Genomic DNA, 16,185 nt, shown 5'->3' with positions numbered 1-16,185 from the left:
TGGAACATGTTTACCCCATTCCCTTTTAAAGAAATATCCTAAGAGGTGCAGACATGAATGAGCTTTATTTAAAAAAAGGTAGCAGGAGCTCCTCCACAGAAAGAACATGGCATTATAACCTGATCTGAGATGAGAGTTTGCAGCACATGCTTTTTGCTCACTGTACCTTTCACAGATGGGAAATATCCATTTGCATATCAGTCTTTGACCCACCCACATGGCCAGTCCAGCACCAAATTCTATGGCAATTCCTCTCTGAACAAGAGTACCAACAGCAACCGCATACACGTGTTTCAGCCTTGTTGGGCCTCATCAGTGAGGTGAAGCTGTGCCTCGCTAAGCACATTTTCTCTTTTCCATGTTGGTTTTGGTGAGGTGTCATCGTCAAAGGTTCCATGGCCGACACACTGCTTACAAACTGTGTAAACATGTTTCTCCTATCATATGCCTGGATTGCATATACTAAGGATGCAGTATCCAACATGACTACTTCATGCATGATGTTCCCTTCTATCAGAGGCAAGCACCAATAAAAATTGCAAAGAAAACCGCGTTTAGTTCACATTTCTGAGAGTACCTTTTTTCTTTCTTACTGACATGAGATTTTCTCTAGGGGTGTTATAGTCCACGCATGCGGGAGCATTACTTGGCAACTTGCCAAAAGATAACAGGACAGACATGGGCACAACCACATAGAGCATACAGAGGGCTGAAGGATTCCTACAGCCTAATCTAAAAAGAGTTAGAGTTGAAAATGCCAAGCGCTTGTGAACTGCAACACTTTTACATAGATCTGACCATTGTTGCAAAATATATAGATGGGGGGCTGCTTGAGGGGAAGCATATTAGTGGCAAACAGAAAACAAAAGACAAAGGAGTATGTTTTAAATGTAAGAAAGATTAAAAGTGGCAGATCTTTGTGAGTCTGTATCACTTTCTCACCAATTAATTTCTCATTTTCCTAGTTCTTAACTCTTAGCATGCAGTGTTTTGCTCCTGTGGTTGAAGTGTTTTTTTTAATATATAAAATACGTTTTAGGGTTGGGTCTTATCTGTAATGGTCTTCACTTCTGCTACTGTTCTATGTATGTACATTTTCCAATACTGGAGTTCTCAATGCACTGTTCTCTATTTTCCCAGTTTTGGCTTCAGGTCCTACCCTTGGGTCCTCTCCATGCTTTTTACCATAGACGAGATTAACCATAATCCCGCTCTCCTGCCCAACCTCACCATGGGACTTGGCATCATCGATTCTTGCAACACTGTGAGAAGGGCACTGGATGGCATCGCACGGCTAAGAGAGGGCAAAGGGAAAGCTGTTCTCAACTACCAGTGCCAGCACTACCATTCACGTGTGTTGGCCATCATTGGAGATGCTGGCATGGCCCAAACAGTGGCCATGGCCCAACTCTTGGGACTCTACAGGCTTCCACAGGTAAAATGAATGGCTGCATGGGCACGGGATTACATTCATAAATCAAATTAGCATGCTGGTTGGTGTACTTAGCCCATCAGGTGTTAGAGAACGCGGTCTCTCTTCACCGGTACAAGCCTGAGCTGTCTAACACTCGAGTTAGTTCACAAAGCACAGTCACGGCACTGCCTCTGTTATGTTATCAGCAACTGGGCCACTCACAAATCTCGGTCCTTGGCCCAGCCACTCTCCCCTGCACTGCCTCCCTGGCAACCCCTGCACTGCGGGACTGTCTCTGTATCCCTACAGCCCCCTTCCCAGCACTTGTCTGCACTTATACTGCACTTGCCACCAGCTGGCCCTTACTATTTATCTTGTATTTTACTAATCACTTTGTACTGCACTTTCCCCTGTCCCTTTCCCCCTTGCACTTTTTCCCGTCCCCTCTACCAATGCACTTGCGCGATCTGAATGACACCTGGCCTAGTAGGATCGTTTGTCTGTCTCCCCTTGTTTCCCCTCCCTGCCTTGTCGCGCCTTGAAACACTTGTGTATAGGCGCGTTACAAATGCCATATCATATCATATCATATCATGTTCATGCCTACCAACCCGTACCTACTGGAAAGACAACTTCACTCACTCACCCACCCACCACCACTGGCCTCTGGTCTCACATCTCTGATCTGGTTCCCCTTTAAACTCTAATGAAAGTGAGATGTGGTTCCACACAAAGCCCTGTGACTTCCCCTGTGGCAGCCATCTTTTCTTGGGTCAGTGAGTTCCTTTGATCCTACGTGTGACATCAGGCATAGCAGTGCTTGCATCAAAGGAAAACGTTTCCAAAAATCACCCTTATCTCTTGCATCTTTTCATTGCAGGTGCTTTGAAGGCAGCAGCCACTGTTGGTAAGATCACTGCCGACCTCATAAAGCATCCTCACTTTCCTCATGCAGGAGGCCATTTCCAACAGGTTCGGCCCTCCAGCCTGCATTATATCTCGATTAGCACATGGATTTACTTGTCTACCTCAAACCAGCCAATCAGAATGCTCGGAATTCGTGTTGAGACCTCATTATCCAAGTTTCCAGATTGAGCAGCGAACTAAAATCATTAATTTTCCTTTTAAGTTGCAGAAATCCATGTGCAAATAGTTGTATAGACCGCACAATTGGTAGTGAACACTTGTTACTTGGGGTCATGACCCAGCACTTCACCTATTTACACCCCTCGGCTTGGCTTCAAGCAATAACTTGGCAGGTGTGTCAGTTACGCAGTGTCACTATCCCAATATGGTGACCTCTCTGTTGGTCTATTAGGCTTAATTATATTCTGTTGGAAAGGTGCAGTGTATTCCATAAAGATACATGTGCACACATTGGATGGAGTGCATTGGGTGAGTGCGGTCAGGCTGCAGTGCTGCCAGGCTGTTTAGCACCGACGATCTACATTTTTAATACAGGGCGGCAGAGCTAATTCAACATGAATTCACTGCGGGAACGTTCATACAACGGCATTCATTCATTCTATTGGCTAGAAGACCAAGTCCGCCGTTCCAGCGCAGAACCACATAAAAACAGTGGAGCGCGTGCATTCGGCACGCGCGCATTCGACAGAGTACATTGGGTGAGTGCTGACAGGCTGTCTGGTGGTCTGGCGATCAGCGGACCTTGCAGATTCAGTAGAAGCAAGTCTGTGGCACGTTAGAATGATGACTTAATTTACACAATTGTATAATCCTGATGGTAATGCCTAGCAAAATGAAGTCCAAATAGGTAAGTTATAATCTGTGGAAAGGGGCTGTGGTGACTAATAATATTATCTCAACTCCTACTCAGGGTTTGTCCAAAAGTCATCCAGCACTGTCGACTAGGTCAGTCAGCAATATGTCCAAAGACTAAGGGAAGATAACTTCTTTCTTTGACACTGAATTAGTTACCAATGCAGTTGTAACAGCGGAAATAACAAGTCATACCAATGTCTCCAATCAAGGGTCAAAGAGCCAAGATCCTCTATCATTGGACAACATTGACAACAATTCTTTGCTAGACCTCTGCTTTGCTCTACTACAGAGCATGGTGGGTACGGAGGAAATGGTGGTGCCTAGTGTTGGATCAACTATATTTGTGGAAGCGCAGGTGGTAAGAACGGAGGTCAGCCCGGGCATAATAGAGGTTTCACAGTGACTATCGGCTTCCCCAAATCTGATGGCTCACTCCTCTTCGAATATTCAATCTGTGGAGTCTGTTCATACGGAAGTTTCAATCTCTGAAATTCAATCACCTTTGTCTGACTTTTACTTTGCAATGAAAATTATGTTAAAATTATGCGGGAGAATCCACGATACTGTCACTCAGCATGGGAACCAAGGAAACACTTCCGTTGGACAGAACAATTTGGTGACTGTTCCAGATCCCACAGATATTAGGCCTGCTGAGATGACTACTGAGGGGGCAGTGAGGACGTTCAAAGGGAGCAAGAAGACAAGGAGCTGGCCAATCAGGATCCCCCAATCAGTATATCGATCTCATCTGAAATATGTTTTCAATGGAACAGAGGCACCTGGCCAAGAGAGTGGCGGCCCAGCAAACAAATCTCCCTGGTAGAGGCTTTGAGTCCAACTGTTGAAAAAACTAAAAGATCAAAAAAATTACAGAGGAAGGCGGCACGTGACAAGAAATGTTGCTCTAAACATCTGGGAACATTGACAAGCTGGTTAGTGGAGAATGAGCCGACGGAAGTTGTGTATTCGGATTCTGACTTAGCCAACTCAGTGCTGGAACGCAACGAAAGTGCCCAGGGTAGGGGCCAGCTGGAAGACACATCCACCCCTAATCCAGTTTCAAGGGAAGTGGCGAAAAAGCTGATTTCATTGAGTAGGGAATGGGCTAAGGTACACTTGAAAACCAAGACTGATTTGAAAGATACCAAGCTGGTGGTAAAAACTTAAACCAGAATAAGCGAAATATGTGGCTCAGTCTTTCTTCATTTCGGCACTCGTAAGGCAAATTCCTCAATTCCGAGTATCGGTTTTGGAAGATGTTGAGTTTTTTTTACCTTTGGAATGTGCATATCCGAATGTTACCGCTATCCATTGTAGGATGGCGCCCATGGCCATGCTTCCCTGAAGTGTTCAGGCTCATCTCTTTAGCTGTGGAGTAGACATTGATGTGGATAGTTTATTTATTTATTTGTGCATTTGTATAGTGTACCAAACCCGTAGGCATCAGGGTGCTGTTGCAGACAGACATAGGTCACAAAGGGAACAATGCACCAGTTGCTTTGGGGGAAGTAAAAATAGGTTACTGTATCCCGGTGTCATCCTCAGGGCATGGGCTATGTTAATGTTAATTGTCTAGCGTGAACAACCAGGTTTTTGAATTTTTTCCTGAATGACCAGTAGGAGGTATGAGCTCTGAGTTGGGCAGGTAGGGCATTCCAGTGTTTGGCTGCTACTAGAGGAAAGCTACGTCCTTCCAATTTTTGGAGTTTTTATTTTGGATGTCAGAAGCAAGTTCGCCAGGGAAGTTCTAGTTGGTCTGTTCGCTTGCATTTTCTTAAATTTCTTGGTGAGGTATTTAGGGGAATTATTGGCTAAGCATTAGTGTGTGATGGTGAGACTTTTGAAGTGGATTCTCTCTCTGATAGGGAGCCAGTGGGCATTCCTTCTGGCAGTCGAGATGTGGTCTTGAAGTTTCTTTAAATTACTGGAAGAAGTTCCGGCAAAGAGGGCATTGCAATAGTCAAGTCTTAATAGTATAAGGGATCTGGCTAAGGAGGATATTAACATGGAGGATCCTTCTTTGCCTTCTATTAACCAACTACCCATGAGTGTGAGCGATCGGGGTTCAAAGACCGAATTAGAAATGTTCGAATGAGAAAAACATAAGATCATTTTTTCAAAATAACCTTAGGTCTTTTCTCCCCTGAACATTTCTAACTTGGCCAAACCCCAGCCAACAACCCCACCCCGGCCCATACCCCCACCCACAACACACCCTAATCCCCTACTTACCTTGCGTTCCTGCAACATCTTTCCCTTTCACTTCAGTGATCGGGAACCGGCAGAGCAGGGTCCTTTCCTTTTATTTATTTTTGGGACAGCTGCCGGAGACACCCCATGCAGCCATTCTTTTTAACATTTACTTTTTTGGGCGGATGGCATTTTTGTGGGGGCAACCACTGCTCACAATATAGTGAGCAAGAGTGCGGGGGACATCCCTGCAGCCCCCAGCACCGTGATTTGGTCGAACTTTTCAGCCGTTCAGAATTTTAGAATAACAGATGTTTTCATTGAAGGCTACACCATCTATCAAGTGGCACTAAAGTAAGGCGAAAGGGGCTGCTACTATGGGGGTCTGCTGACGGGTGCCATTCATAGTATTGACTCCGGGAGAATAGAGGTGGCTGCTTCTGCTCATATTCTGCCCATTGAGGTCATAAAATCTAAGGTGAAGGGGGCTGGGCGCATATTTATTGTAAATATATACAATCCCCCAAGTGCTACCTACACAGTGCCATTTCAAGATGCACTGCAGGTTCTCTTTATGTCATGGTTTAAGGAAACTAATAATGAAACTATAGTGTTAGCTGGTGACCTAAACTGTCATTGTATTTGTTAAGAGCGCTGTTGGTGGAAGGTTCATCGGAAAGTCGCACTTTGATGAAACAATCGTTTCTAATGGGGAAGGAGATGAGTGGATGAGGTTTACTCACAGCTGGGATCTGATAATGGTTAAGGTGCCGACAGAAGATGACAACCCCAGGGATTACAATTGGAATTTCTGAAAAAGAATGCTAAATTAGACTACGTTTTCACAAATATTGAGGCACCATCCGATGTGACTAATATGCGTGTGATTAGAAATGATCGGAGTGATCACGTGTGTATTCAGTTAAACCTTAAGATGAGTGGCCCGTTTAACCATGAAAGGGGTATAGATAGAGTTAAAGTTACGCATTCTGGTAACCGAATTAGGTGGTCAAGTAAGAACATTGACCGGGCAAAGCAGTTTACAATTGCTGCTGGCTTACTTTTCCCTGCAGCTATTAGGTTGAAAGACATGGAGGAAATTGGAGCTTGGTTCTGTAAATTTTCCGAGCAACATGCAAATTATTATCCCCTTGCTTTGGTTAAAACTGGTAAAGAGTGTAAGAATTATGATAAGGTAGTTAGGGACAGGAAGCGAATGATGCACAGAGTGCTGTGCAGAATTAAGGCCAAATGTTTATCCCTAGGGGACGAACTCCGTGAGATGAAAAAGGTAAAGAATTCATGCTGGAACAGGGTCCGAAAGTGGCGATATTCTTACACGGGGTTCCATTGGCAGAGAATGGTTGGGTCCTGATTAGTGGCAATTCGAAGAGTATTTGGGCACTATTGGGGGAAGCTAAGGGTTGTGTTGAATGGAAGACTCTTAATCCCATCAATGAGAATCAATGGACGGAATATTTGGGGAGGAGACCCCCCAGTAATTGAGCTTTCTATGGATGGGGCTGTTGGTACCTATTTTCCGGACTCAGATTTCATTATTGATAAGGAAGATATTCAGTTGAGAATAAGTAGGTTAAAATCCTCTAGGGCTCTGGGCCCAAATGCACTTCCCAATGAGTTTTCTTTTTAAAGGTTCTCTTGGAGGGAAGAATACCAACCTCCTGGCAAGCTTCAATATTAGTTGCAGTATTAAAAAAAATGTATCCCCTCTACTGCCAAGTAACTATCGCTTATTATCCATGCGTGACTCAACAGGAAAGATATGTGCGTTATTCATACTGAGGGAACTTCAGAGATGGGTTGATAAGGTGGGGCTTTTGGACAGGTTCCAGAGTGGTTTTCCTCAGGGTTACTCAACGACCCATAATCTCAGGTTGATGGATCATCTGATTGAGAATGCTCGTACTAAAGACTCTCTGGGCCTGCACGCATTGTTTATAGATTTTCAATCTGTGTTTGATTCAGTCTGCATAGGGTGGGTATGGGTAAAACTGAACCATATCAGTGCCCGACTCACATTCTTTACTTTTTAAGGCTTCTGCATGAGAATACGGTGATTCGGGTGAGGTTGGATGGCCACGGACCCAATCCCTATAGTGCATGGAGTTAAGCAAGGGTGCGCGTTGGTTCCCTTGCTAATTAACTTATACCCGGCAGATTTAACTTAAGTAGCTGTGGCTGGGGTTTGTCTCCCTACAGTTGGTTCCGCTCACTGCCGGTTTCTAGCCTATGCAGACGATCTCGCAATCATGGACCATACATTTGGGGGTCTAATTCGAGTAGCTGCTGCCCTTTGGGATTACGCCAAGGCCAATCTGTTGGAATTTAATCATAACCAAACTCAGATGATATTGTTTACCTCAAAGAATGTTGCCCACCCTAGGCTTTGTTTAAAGGCCATAGTAATTCACTATAATGAACAATACAAATACCTGGGCATTGAGCTGGACCAGCAGAGGGGTCATAAGGTCTGTATTGCTTGTTAAAAGACGAAAGCCGTCCAGATGACCTCTCTTATTGAGCAGTTTGTTAGAAGAACTGGTGGCTTTTCATATGAGGGTGTGCGTAGATTGTATCTGCAATGTTTTGTTCCAGCTATCGCACGCGGGTTAGAAAGCCTTACAATTATGGATCTAATGTGGTTACAACGAATTGAAGGGAGGTTTTGGAGGAAATTACTGGGACTTCCCTCCTGTGTCGCTATATCCATTATTCGTCTGGAACTGGGACTTATTCCCCTGCACTCGTTGGTTTTGAAGAAACGTGCCCTGCTGTATCTTAACATCAAACATAGTTTAGAGGGGCATTCTTTATATTCATTGGATTGTCAACTCTCAGAAGTTGAAGAAACCACTAAATATGAGAGTTCCATTGCTAATCTGTTCGAAACTATAGGGTGGACATCGAATTGGGATGAGGAGTACCATATTGTAGCAAAGACCCTGTAGAGTAAGATTGTTCTATGGGACTAGAGTGAAAATGTCTCACATCTGGCCACACTAAAGAGCTATGCGTATGTGACCGAGATGATCCATACATTTAAGAACCCACACTCGTATTTGGTCATCTGGTCATCTCTCCCAGCAGGAATGTTAGGAGATTTGTATTCCTGTTCCATATCAATCTCTGTATTGGGCCCGAACGTTTGATCGCAACAATCGAAAGGACTAGACGAATTTGTCAGAAAACGCTGAAACACATTTTGACTGAGTGTTGTGCTTTGGGTCCCACATATATGAACTTCCTTGGTGAATAAGTGCAGAATCTTGATACAATTAGGGGATCCTCCTTTTGGAAGCGTTGTCTCAACACTAAGAGCAAAACCCTACCTATAGCTTTGTATAGAGTGTGGCTAGCAGCAGCTGAACAATTAAAGCATGGGTGTATGTATTCTGAGGAGATTGAATGAAACACTTGTTAATATATTTTTTTATTTGTTTGTTTGTAATAGGGGCCGAAGTTGTTCCTAAATGTATGATATGATTCTGAATTTGAATTGAATGAGTTTTTAGTTGATTTGTTTAATGAATTGTATGAAATGAATCACCTAGAATTGTATAGGTCTTATAAAAGCTGTATGATTTTATTTTATTTTATTTTAATTATATAGATTTTTATATGTTTCCATGTTTTTAAGATGTATCTTGAAGATGATATGTGTACAGTTGTTTCAGAGGTTTTTAAGATGTATCTTAAAGATGACATGTGTACAGTTGTTTATCTAAAACACATTAAGATCCTTCCACACTGACTTTCTAATGCAACTTGTGGATAGTTTTCTCTGCCACCACATGGGTATCCATTTACAATGGCAAGCACACTGGGAAGCCTGCATCCTATTGGAGGGTGGGTAGTGTTGGCTAAGTCTCACTACCTAGATCACAGTGATAGAGAGCCCTGGTGGACAAAAAATATAGAGAAGTTCCTGGGACCCTAGGAATGGCAATTGACGTGTGATACCACTGAGTTGGCATCACTGAGGGGCACATATGGGAATCCAAGCGGTGGCAATAGTAGAAGGCTTAAACTACTCATAGACTGTGTGAATGTTGAACATATGCTCCATTCAGATTATTTAAATTCCAGCAATTTGAAATATTTAGATTCATAGTGAAAAAAACAAATTCTGACTCTCTAGTGGCAGAGAACATTGGATGTTCTCATGGATCGGAATACCACAACATTCACCGCTTTCAGATTTCCAACTTCAGTGGTACGCTCAGTCGCTCACTTAGGAGCACAGAAAGCCAGTCACAACACAGAATGCCAGTAGATAGTTCTCACTGGATGGCACTATTTGGCATGAATTGGCAGAAGGCATTACAGAATGATACAAGAATTGATTGCACTAAGTACTACATAATGGCACTGATCAGTGCAGAATTCCACTATGAAGCAGAGAATGGCACTAGGAAGTACATAACAGCATCAGGTACTACCAAATGATATGGGTAATACACAATGGTACTAGATATGGCATCATGGAGCTAGGAAGAACACGATTGTCAGAGCTGCCACAGGATGGCAAAAGATTGTCACTGGGTTGCGCAGTGTAGCATCTAATAAAGTAAGGTGCCACACCTTGGCAGCAGGCACCACAGAATTATGCTAGGAAGAACACACAAGGGCAGTAGGTAGCAAATAACATGCAATGGATAGCATATCATTGTGATACCATTGGCTGTCACTATGTACAGAAGCACATCTTGGAACTGAGTAGCACAGAATGGCTCTAGGTCTGGGGTGTCAAACATAGGGCCTGCTGGCCAGATCCGGCCCCTAAACTCCCTTCATCACACTCTTCACAAGGACTCTGACAGGGGAGAGCAAAGAAAAGGACCCTCTGCTGCACCGCAGACTTCCGTTTCCACACAGTGAGAGGAAGTTGCTGTCATCGGTAACTGATTATCCACAGATCGTCTGGGAGCACCACCGAACTATAAGAGAAAAACAGTCGAAAAGGACGGGATATTAAAGCATGACGGACACCACAGTGACGAGTGAAAATGAAACCAACCAAATGAAGACAGAGAAACCTTACCTTACCTTTAAACAGCTACTTTCGTTTAAGCGAAAACCAAATGGCAATAGGTTTCTGTGCACTATAAGAATTTGGGACCTTTTATAAAGTGAGAAAGCAATTATTCAGCGCTCAACTAGATACACAACAAGCATTGGCAATGCCAACAGTTTGGCCTTTGGTGTAGGCATTGGAAAAGCACTTGCGAGGACAGCCGAAGTTGTATTAACCACCCATTGTTGGCAGCTGGTGCAAAATGGTGCGGGTGCCTGGGCATCTTAAAGCAGTGCCTGGCAAAAGCTTAAAACGTACGCACAAGCCAAAAATGTTGGCTTTGTCAATGCATGTTTTAAACTGGACTTCAGTGGCTTTACCAATGACTTCAGTGAAAGACACGGAGGCACTTGTCAATCGAGTTCCTGAAGCAAGGCCTGGTAAGACATGTTTATGACACCAATAGCCTAAACTAAAAATGATGTAATGTCTACTTGCATATGGTTTTTGATGGACATGTTTTAAAGTGCTGGAGTGGCAAACTGTATCAGGCACTGTCAGTAATGTAGCACATATATATATATATATATATATATATATATATATATATATATATATATATATATATATATATGTCTGTACTGTGCATCTTTGGTTTCTTTTGTGCACACAACGTTATGATAGAGCTGAACATAGTTTGAGGCATCCACATGTATACCACATAGGAGTGACCTTGCATCTCAAGTATTTGATTACATATTGTACCAGAACTGACTGCAAGAAAGGCTTTTTATTTAAATTTTCAAAGAAAATGGGCTATAAAATGGATCAATTCATTCAATTTTCTTAAAACAACATCATGGTTGAATACCCTTTCAAGCCTTCTTGTTGGGTTCACAGATCCATGCTTTGCTCATCCACAGTATTTAGGGAAATATTTCTGCCTCCCCACTTCAAAAGGTGAGTTGCTACCGCTGAGCGCCACCACCAGTCCATTGTTCCCAGGGCTGCAGACATTTGTGCACCTCTAAACAACTGCATTAGAATTGTACACAGAGCCATTCAAATGTATATGGATCAGATACAAATAACATAAGTCATTAATTGAAGTGCAGCATGCCATCAATCATAAGGATAAAATAAAACATTCTGGTTTAACACAGTTAAGACTTAATATGCTCTCGTAACTAGGAATTGACTTACCTTTGTGAAATATGTGTTTGATTTAATATGGTGCTTAGTATTAGGAATCACCTTTTTTCCAAAGTTCATTTTGACCAAATAAGTGAGCTAAGTGCACTCTCTAAGATAAGGTGATTGCCCATGTTTATGCAAATGGGGAAAGCCAGGATTGGTTACTGGGATGCAGAGTCCACAACATGCTTGTTAGGGCATAGGTTTGGAGGCATTGCAACACTAGGCATGCACCTTGAGCTTTATGCGACCAAGGGCTCTAATGTGGGGGCTCTAATAGGACCACATGTTCTATTTTTCCAGTTGATATTGAAATGTATTGCGGTCTAAAGTAGAGTTCATATATATGTGAATATATGCATGGGGTAAATGTCCAATATTTATCCCAAGCAATATGTTCTATATACTCGTTGCTATAAATATCCCATATGATTTCAACCTGTAAATAGGTTGCATTTTAAAAATAGTGAATTTTAAAAGTATGCTTAGTTTTTACCATTAACACCAAGCGTTCAATGGAGCCCAAAATACCTTAAACTGTCCACGCACTAGATTATTTATTATATTTAAGTAAGCCAACCCCCGGCCTCCCCACCATTGTATTTGGTAAGGCAATTGCAAGTTACAAAAGGCTTTCCTTATAAGGTCAAGGAACTCTGAGGTGACTTTCCATATCTTTCTGCATTGCTGAGCACTTTATTTCTACCACATTAGGCAGAACAGTCCCCAATTCCCACATCCCTCCTTTAATACTCGACGTCATTGGACCCTCAACGACAATTCATGTCCTCGAGCAGTTATATAGACATACGTGAACCTGTATGTCGGAACTGTATCAACAAATATGCAACCCGTAATTTGGGGCCACCTCATATTTCTAGCAGTTTAACATGAATCTATTTCATCACCAGCTGACCACCTATTTTAATATGCACGCCTATATGCAGGTCTTTATTTGTGTAAAACTGCAGCAATGCAATAAATGCACAAGGTGGGATATATGTGTTTTCTTATTGGCCAATGACTGTGAACTTCAGGGAGAAATTGTTCATGAAAATAATCAGAAAAAGTAAGAGTATTATTTCAATTCACTGTGAAGTGTCAGCTGCTGCTCATTGTGGCAGCTTAACATGTGATGCCAGAACTCCTCTCCTCTCAGGTCTCTTTACCTTATACTAGGATAATTGTAAACCTCCTAGCTAGCTGGTTGTGTCGGCCTCCTTCCAAGTTTGTCAAGAGATGCAACATTCCTCCTCATGCGGCTGAGAAAATCACCTTTATTGAAGAAGTCCATAAATAACAACCTTTGACAAAGCCAACTGTTTTAGGTTTGAGTAGGCATGGCATAGGCATTTGCCAGGTGCTGCCATAATGGTACTGCATACCCATAGGTAGCCGCGAGTAACTGGGTACATGATAGCACTGCCTAGCAGGTGTTAACACAACACCTACACAAAAGCAAAAAATGATGTGTTTTTCCAATGCCTGTGTTTAGCAGAACTTTGGTACAAGGAACAGATGCAAGGATACACATTATTTTACAAATCATGTGGCAAGGGGCTCTCTTGTTTAAGACAAGTGTATTACAGCAGTAGTGCATTTAAATCTCCAGTTAAGCCATTTGTTCTTAGAAGGCTGCTTTGAAATAGCACTGTCGGTCTATTTGCAGCACAAAGTTTGATGTTACTACGTGGTAGAGCTAGCTCTAAGATGAGTGTTTGGTGGGGAGTGGCAGGCTGGGAGTGGGAACAGCTATAGGAATTAGCATGGCCATGGCTAACCAATGAGTGAGTAAATAAACAAACAATGCTAACAAGCTGGGTGATCCCCTCATCATAGCATCGCTGGTCTCATATTTCTATGCCATAAGTTCAGTCTATATGAGGTGCGTAAGCACCACCTAATGGCCAAAACTAGTAAGTGGGGTGACAAATTAGCATAATGACTGTACAATACCTCCGGAAGTGACACAGGAAAGCACAAACACACAGCAATGTAATGCCTGTCTCTTTTTGGACATAGGTGTGTACTCAGACGAAGCGATTAATTCACTTGATTGGCAGTAGAACATGTTTCTATTCTGCTACAGAGTAATACTTTACTTGTAGTGTTAGTTTCCTTTTATAGGAGTACAAGTACTAGAATGCAAAGTCTTGTAAACGTCATAAACAAAGCTAGCTCAGCACCTTACGCCTGTAAAGGAGCAACTTGAGATCTCTGCAAACTGGCTACTGTCATCAATATCTAAAGACACTCCAAAGAAGCCTTTCCTAGAATTAGCAGCAACTTTACAGTTTCGCTAATCCCATTTTATAATTCTTTGTGATTTAACTTTAAACTTAAAACTCACCCTGAGGCTTTGTCTCACTGATTTATTTCATCCATGACTGATCTCTCGCATTCTCTATTGGTAGTGGGTTCCACTCACCAACTTGGTAACACCCTGGATCTTACATTTGCATAATATCGCACTGTTACTGTTTATTCTTCCTTTTGTGACCACTTTATAGTTCCTTTTACCTTGAACATAGGCTGCCCTCTTTTGAATTGGACGCTGCGGCCTGTACCCTGTCGTAATTGACGCACAATCTCTGGCTCCCATATTACTAATCTGATGTCAGATTACTGTTTGGAGCACCAAGATCTTGATTTAAATTGTATTAATCAAGCTCTCATTGTTACAGTGAATTCTCTTGATCATCTTAAAGTATCTAAGCCAAGGTCCCGACCTTCGGAGCCTCGGTTCAATGGCCATCTTAGATCTCTTCTTTTGGCTCGGAGGCAAGCTCGCACATGGCGCCTCACCTACAGCAAAGCAGATAAGGCTACATTTAAGCAATCTTACGCTATTAACCGTAAGGCGATTGTGGAAGCGAAATGGGTTGATTACACACAGCAGGTTCAGTTCTCTGTGAACTGCCCTAAGGACGTTTTTTTAACTGGTACGCTTTCTTTCGGCAGTCCCTTCTAAAGGAATCCTGCCTTCTCAATCTCTTTTCGATTCTCTTTCATCCTACATCACTGAGAAAATCGCTACTGTTCTTGAACATATTGCTTCCTCCGGTCTGAGGCCCCTGGTGCCAACAATTGGGTTTATTAGTGATAATTATACTCAGACCTGGTCCTCCTTCCCTGTTTTTTTTGCCTACGGACATTATGGGCCTCATTACGACCCAGGCGTTAAGGGTTAACGCCGTCGTTAACCCTTAACGCCTGATTCTGATTTTAACGGCTGCATTTAGCAGCCGTTAAAATCCATGGCGCTAACCCGCCATGATGCTAATTACGCCACCGTAATTTACGGTGGCGTAATTAGCGCCTTCCCCACTCCCATTATGCCCTATGGGGCAAAAATGGGAATGGGGAAGGGAAAATGGGAAATGGGGATTTACCGCCCCACTCACCTTGGAATGGGGCGGTAAATCCGCCATCCACCATGGTGTAAACGCAGTTTACACCATGGTGGTAAAGTTGGCGTACTTAGCACCTGGGTCGTAATGACCCCATATGTCTGCCACTACTAGACTGAGGTCGATTTCACCGACTGATCCCATTCCCCTCTTGATAGTGAAAGAGTCAATTTCATAATTGGCTCCGCTACTGACTCAACTGACCTAAGCAGTTAATCGCATCTGTTCATCTTGTGTCATACCCCCTGCATTGAAACGCTTTGGTAGTACCACTTTTGAAGAATCCAACCTTGGACCCCAACATTCCAGCAAATTCTTGCCCCATTTCTTTTCTTCCTTTCATGATTAAATACTTGGAATCTTAAATTGGTCCTTTGCATAACACTTTTTTGGAACAATACTCTTTTTTTACCCCTCCCAATCTGGCTTCATGCCAGAACATGACACGGAGAGTGTGCTTGTCACAGTTGTGGATGATCTAGCTCAACTGTATGACCAAGGCGGCGTGTGAGCCCTGATTTTGCTTGACCTTTCCCCCACCTTTGATACGATCGAAAATGTGGTCTTGCTGTGGCCAGCTTTTCCGGTGTTGTTCTGGCCTGGTTCCACTCTTTTTTTGTCAGACCGCACTCAGTCTCTTTCCCTTCCCCCTTTTCCTTTGGTTCCAACCTACATCACTTACGGGTCCCCCAAGGGTCAGCTATCGGTCTTATTTAATGTCTACGTTCAGCTTCTTGTCAAACTCATCCTATCACAAGGCTTCCTCTGTTACTCTTAACGCAGACGGCATGCAGATCATTGTTCATCTTGATCTTTCTCTTTCTGACAAAGGTGCCAGGTTACGTTCCTGTGGGGACATGAATGTGTAACAACTGGCTCAGGCTGAATGGGGACAAGACAGAGGTGTAGGTAGTTGGCTCTCCCTCTGCATCTGCCCTCTGCACTCCCTCTTTATGGCCTTCTTCTTTGGGTCTGTTTCCCTCACCAGTGTCTATCGTGAAGGACCTTGGCATACAAATATTGTCATCTCTATCTGCAGAGGCCCACTTGAGTGCAGTGTGTCAAAGGGGACACTTCCAGTTAAAAATCTTGCAGACGGTCCTTCCTTTTATTCCATCTCATCTACGGGCTCCAGTGGTTGTGTCTCTGATCCTGAGGTC

The 16,185-nt window shown here is 43.1% G+C and overlaps 1 protein-coding gene across 1 annotated transcript in view; it reads left to right on the top strand.

Moving 5' to 3' along the window:
• LOC138463764 (extracellular calcium-sensing receptor-like) overlaps nt 1–16,185 on the top strand; it is a 169,587-nt gene that overhangs the window by 106,693 nt on the left and 46,709 nt on the right. Inside the window, exon 7 of the mRNA XM_069607213.1 lies at nt 1,141–1,435. Coding sequence (XP_069463314.1) covers nt 1,141–1,435 — 295 coding nt within the window. The remainder of the gene's footprint in view (nt 1–1,140; nt 1,436–16,185) is intronic.

The sequence above is a fragment of the Ambystoma mexicanum genome, chromosome 1p (genome assembly GCF_040938575.1).
Source record: "Ambystoma mexicanum isolate Mex_15411 chromosome 1p, UKY_AmexF1_1, whole genome shotgun sequence".
Classification (NCBI taxonomy): Eukaryota; Metazoa; Chordata; class Amphibia; order Caudata; family Ambystomatidae; genus Ambystoma; species Ambystoma mexicanum.
Note: the sequence above shows the minus strand (reverse complement) of the source record. Positions and strands in the feature narration are given on the sequence as shown.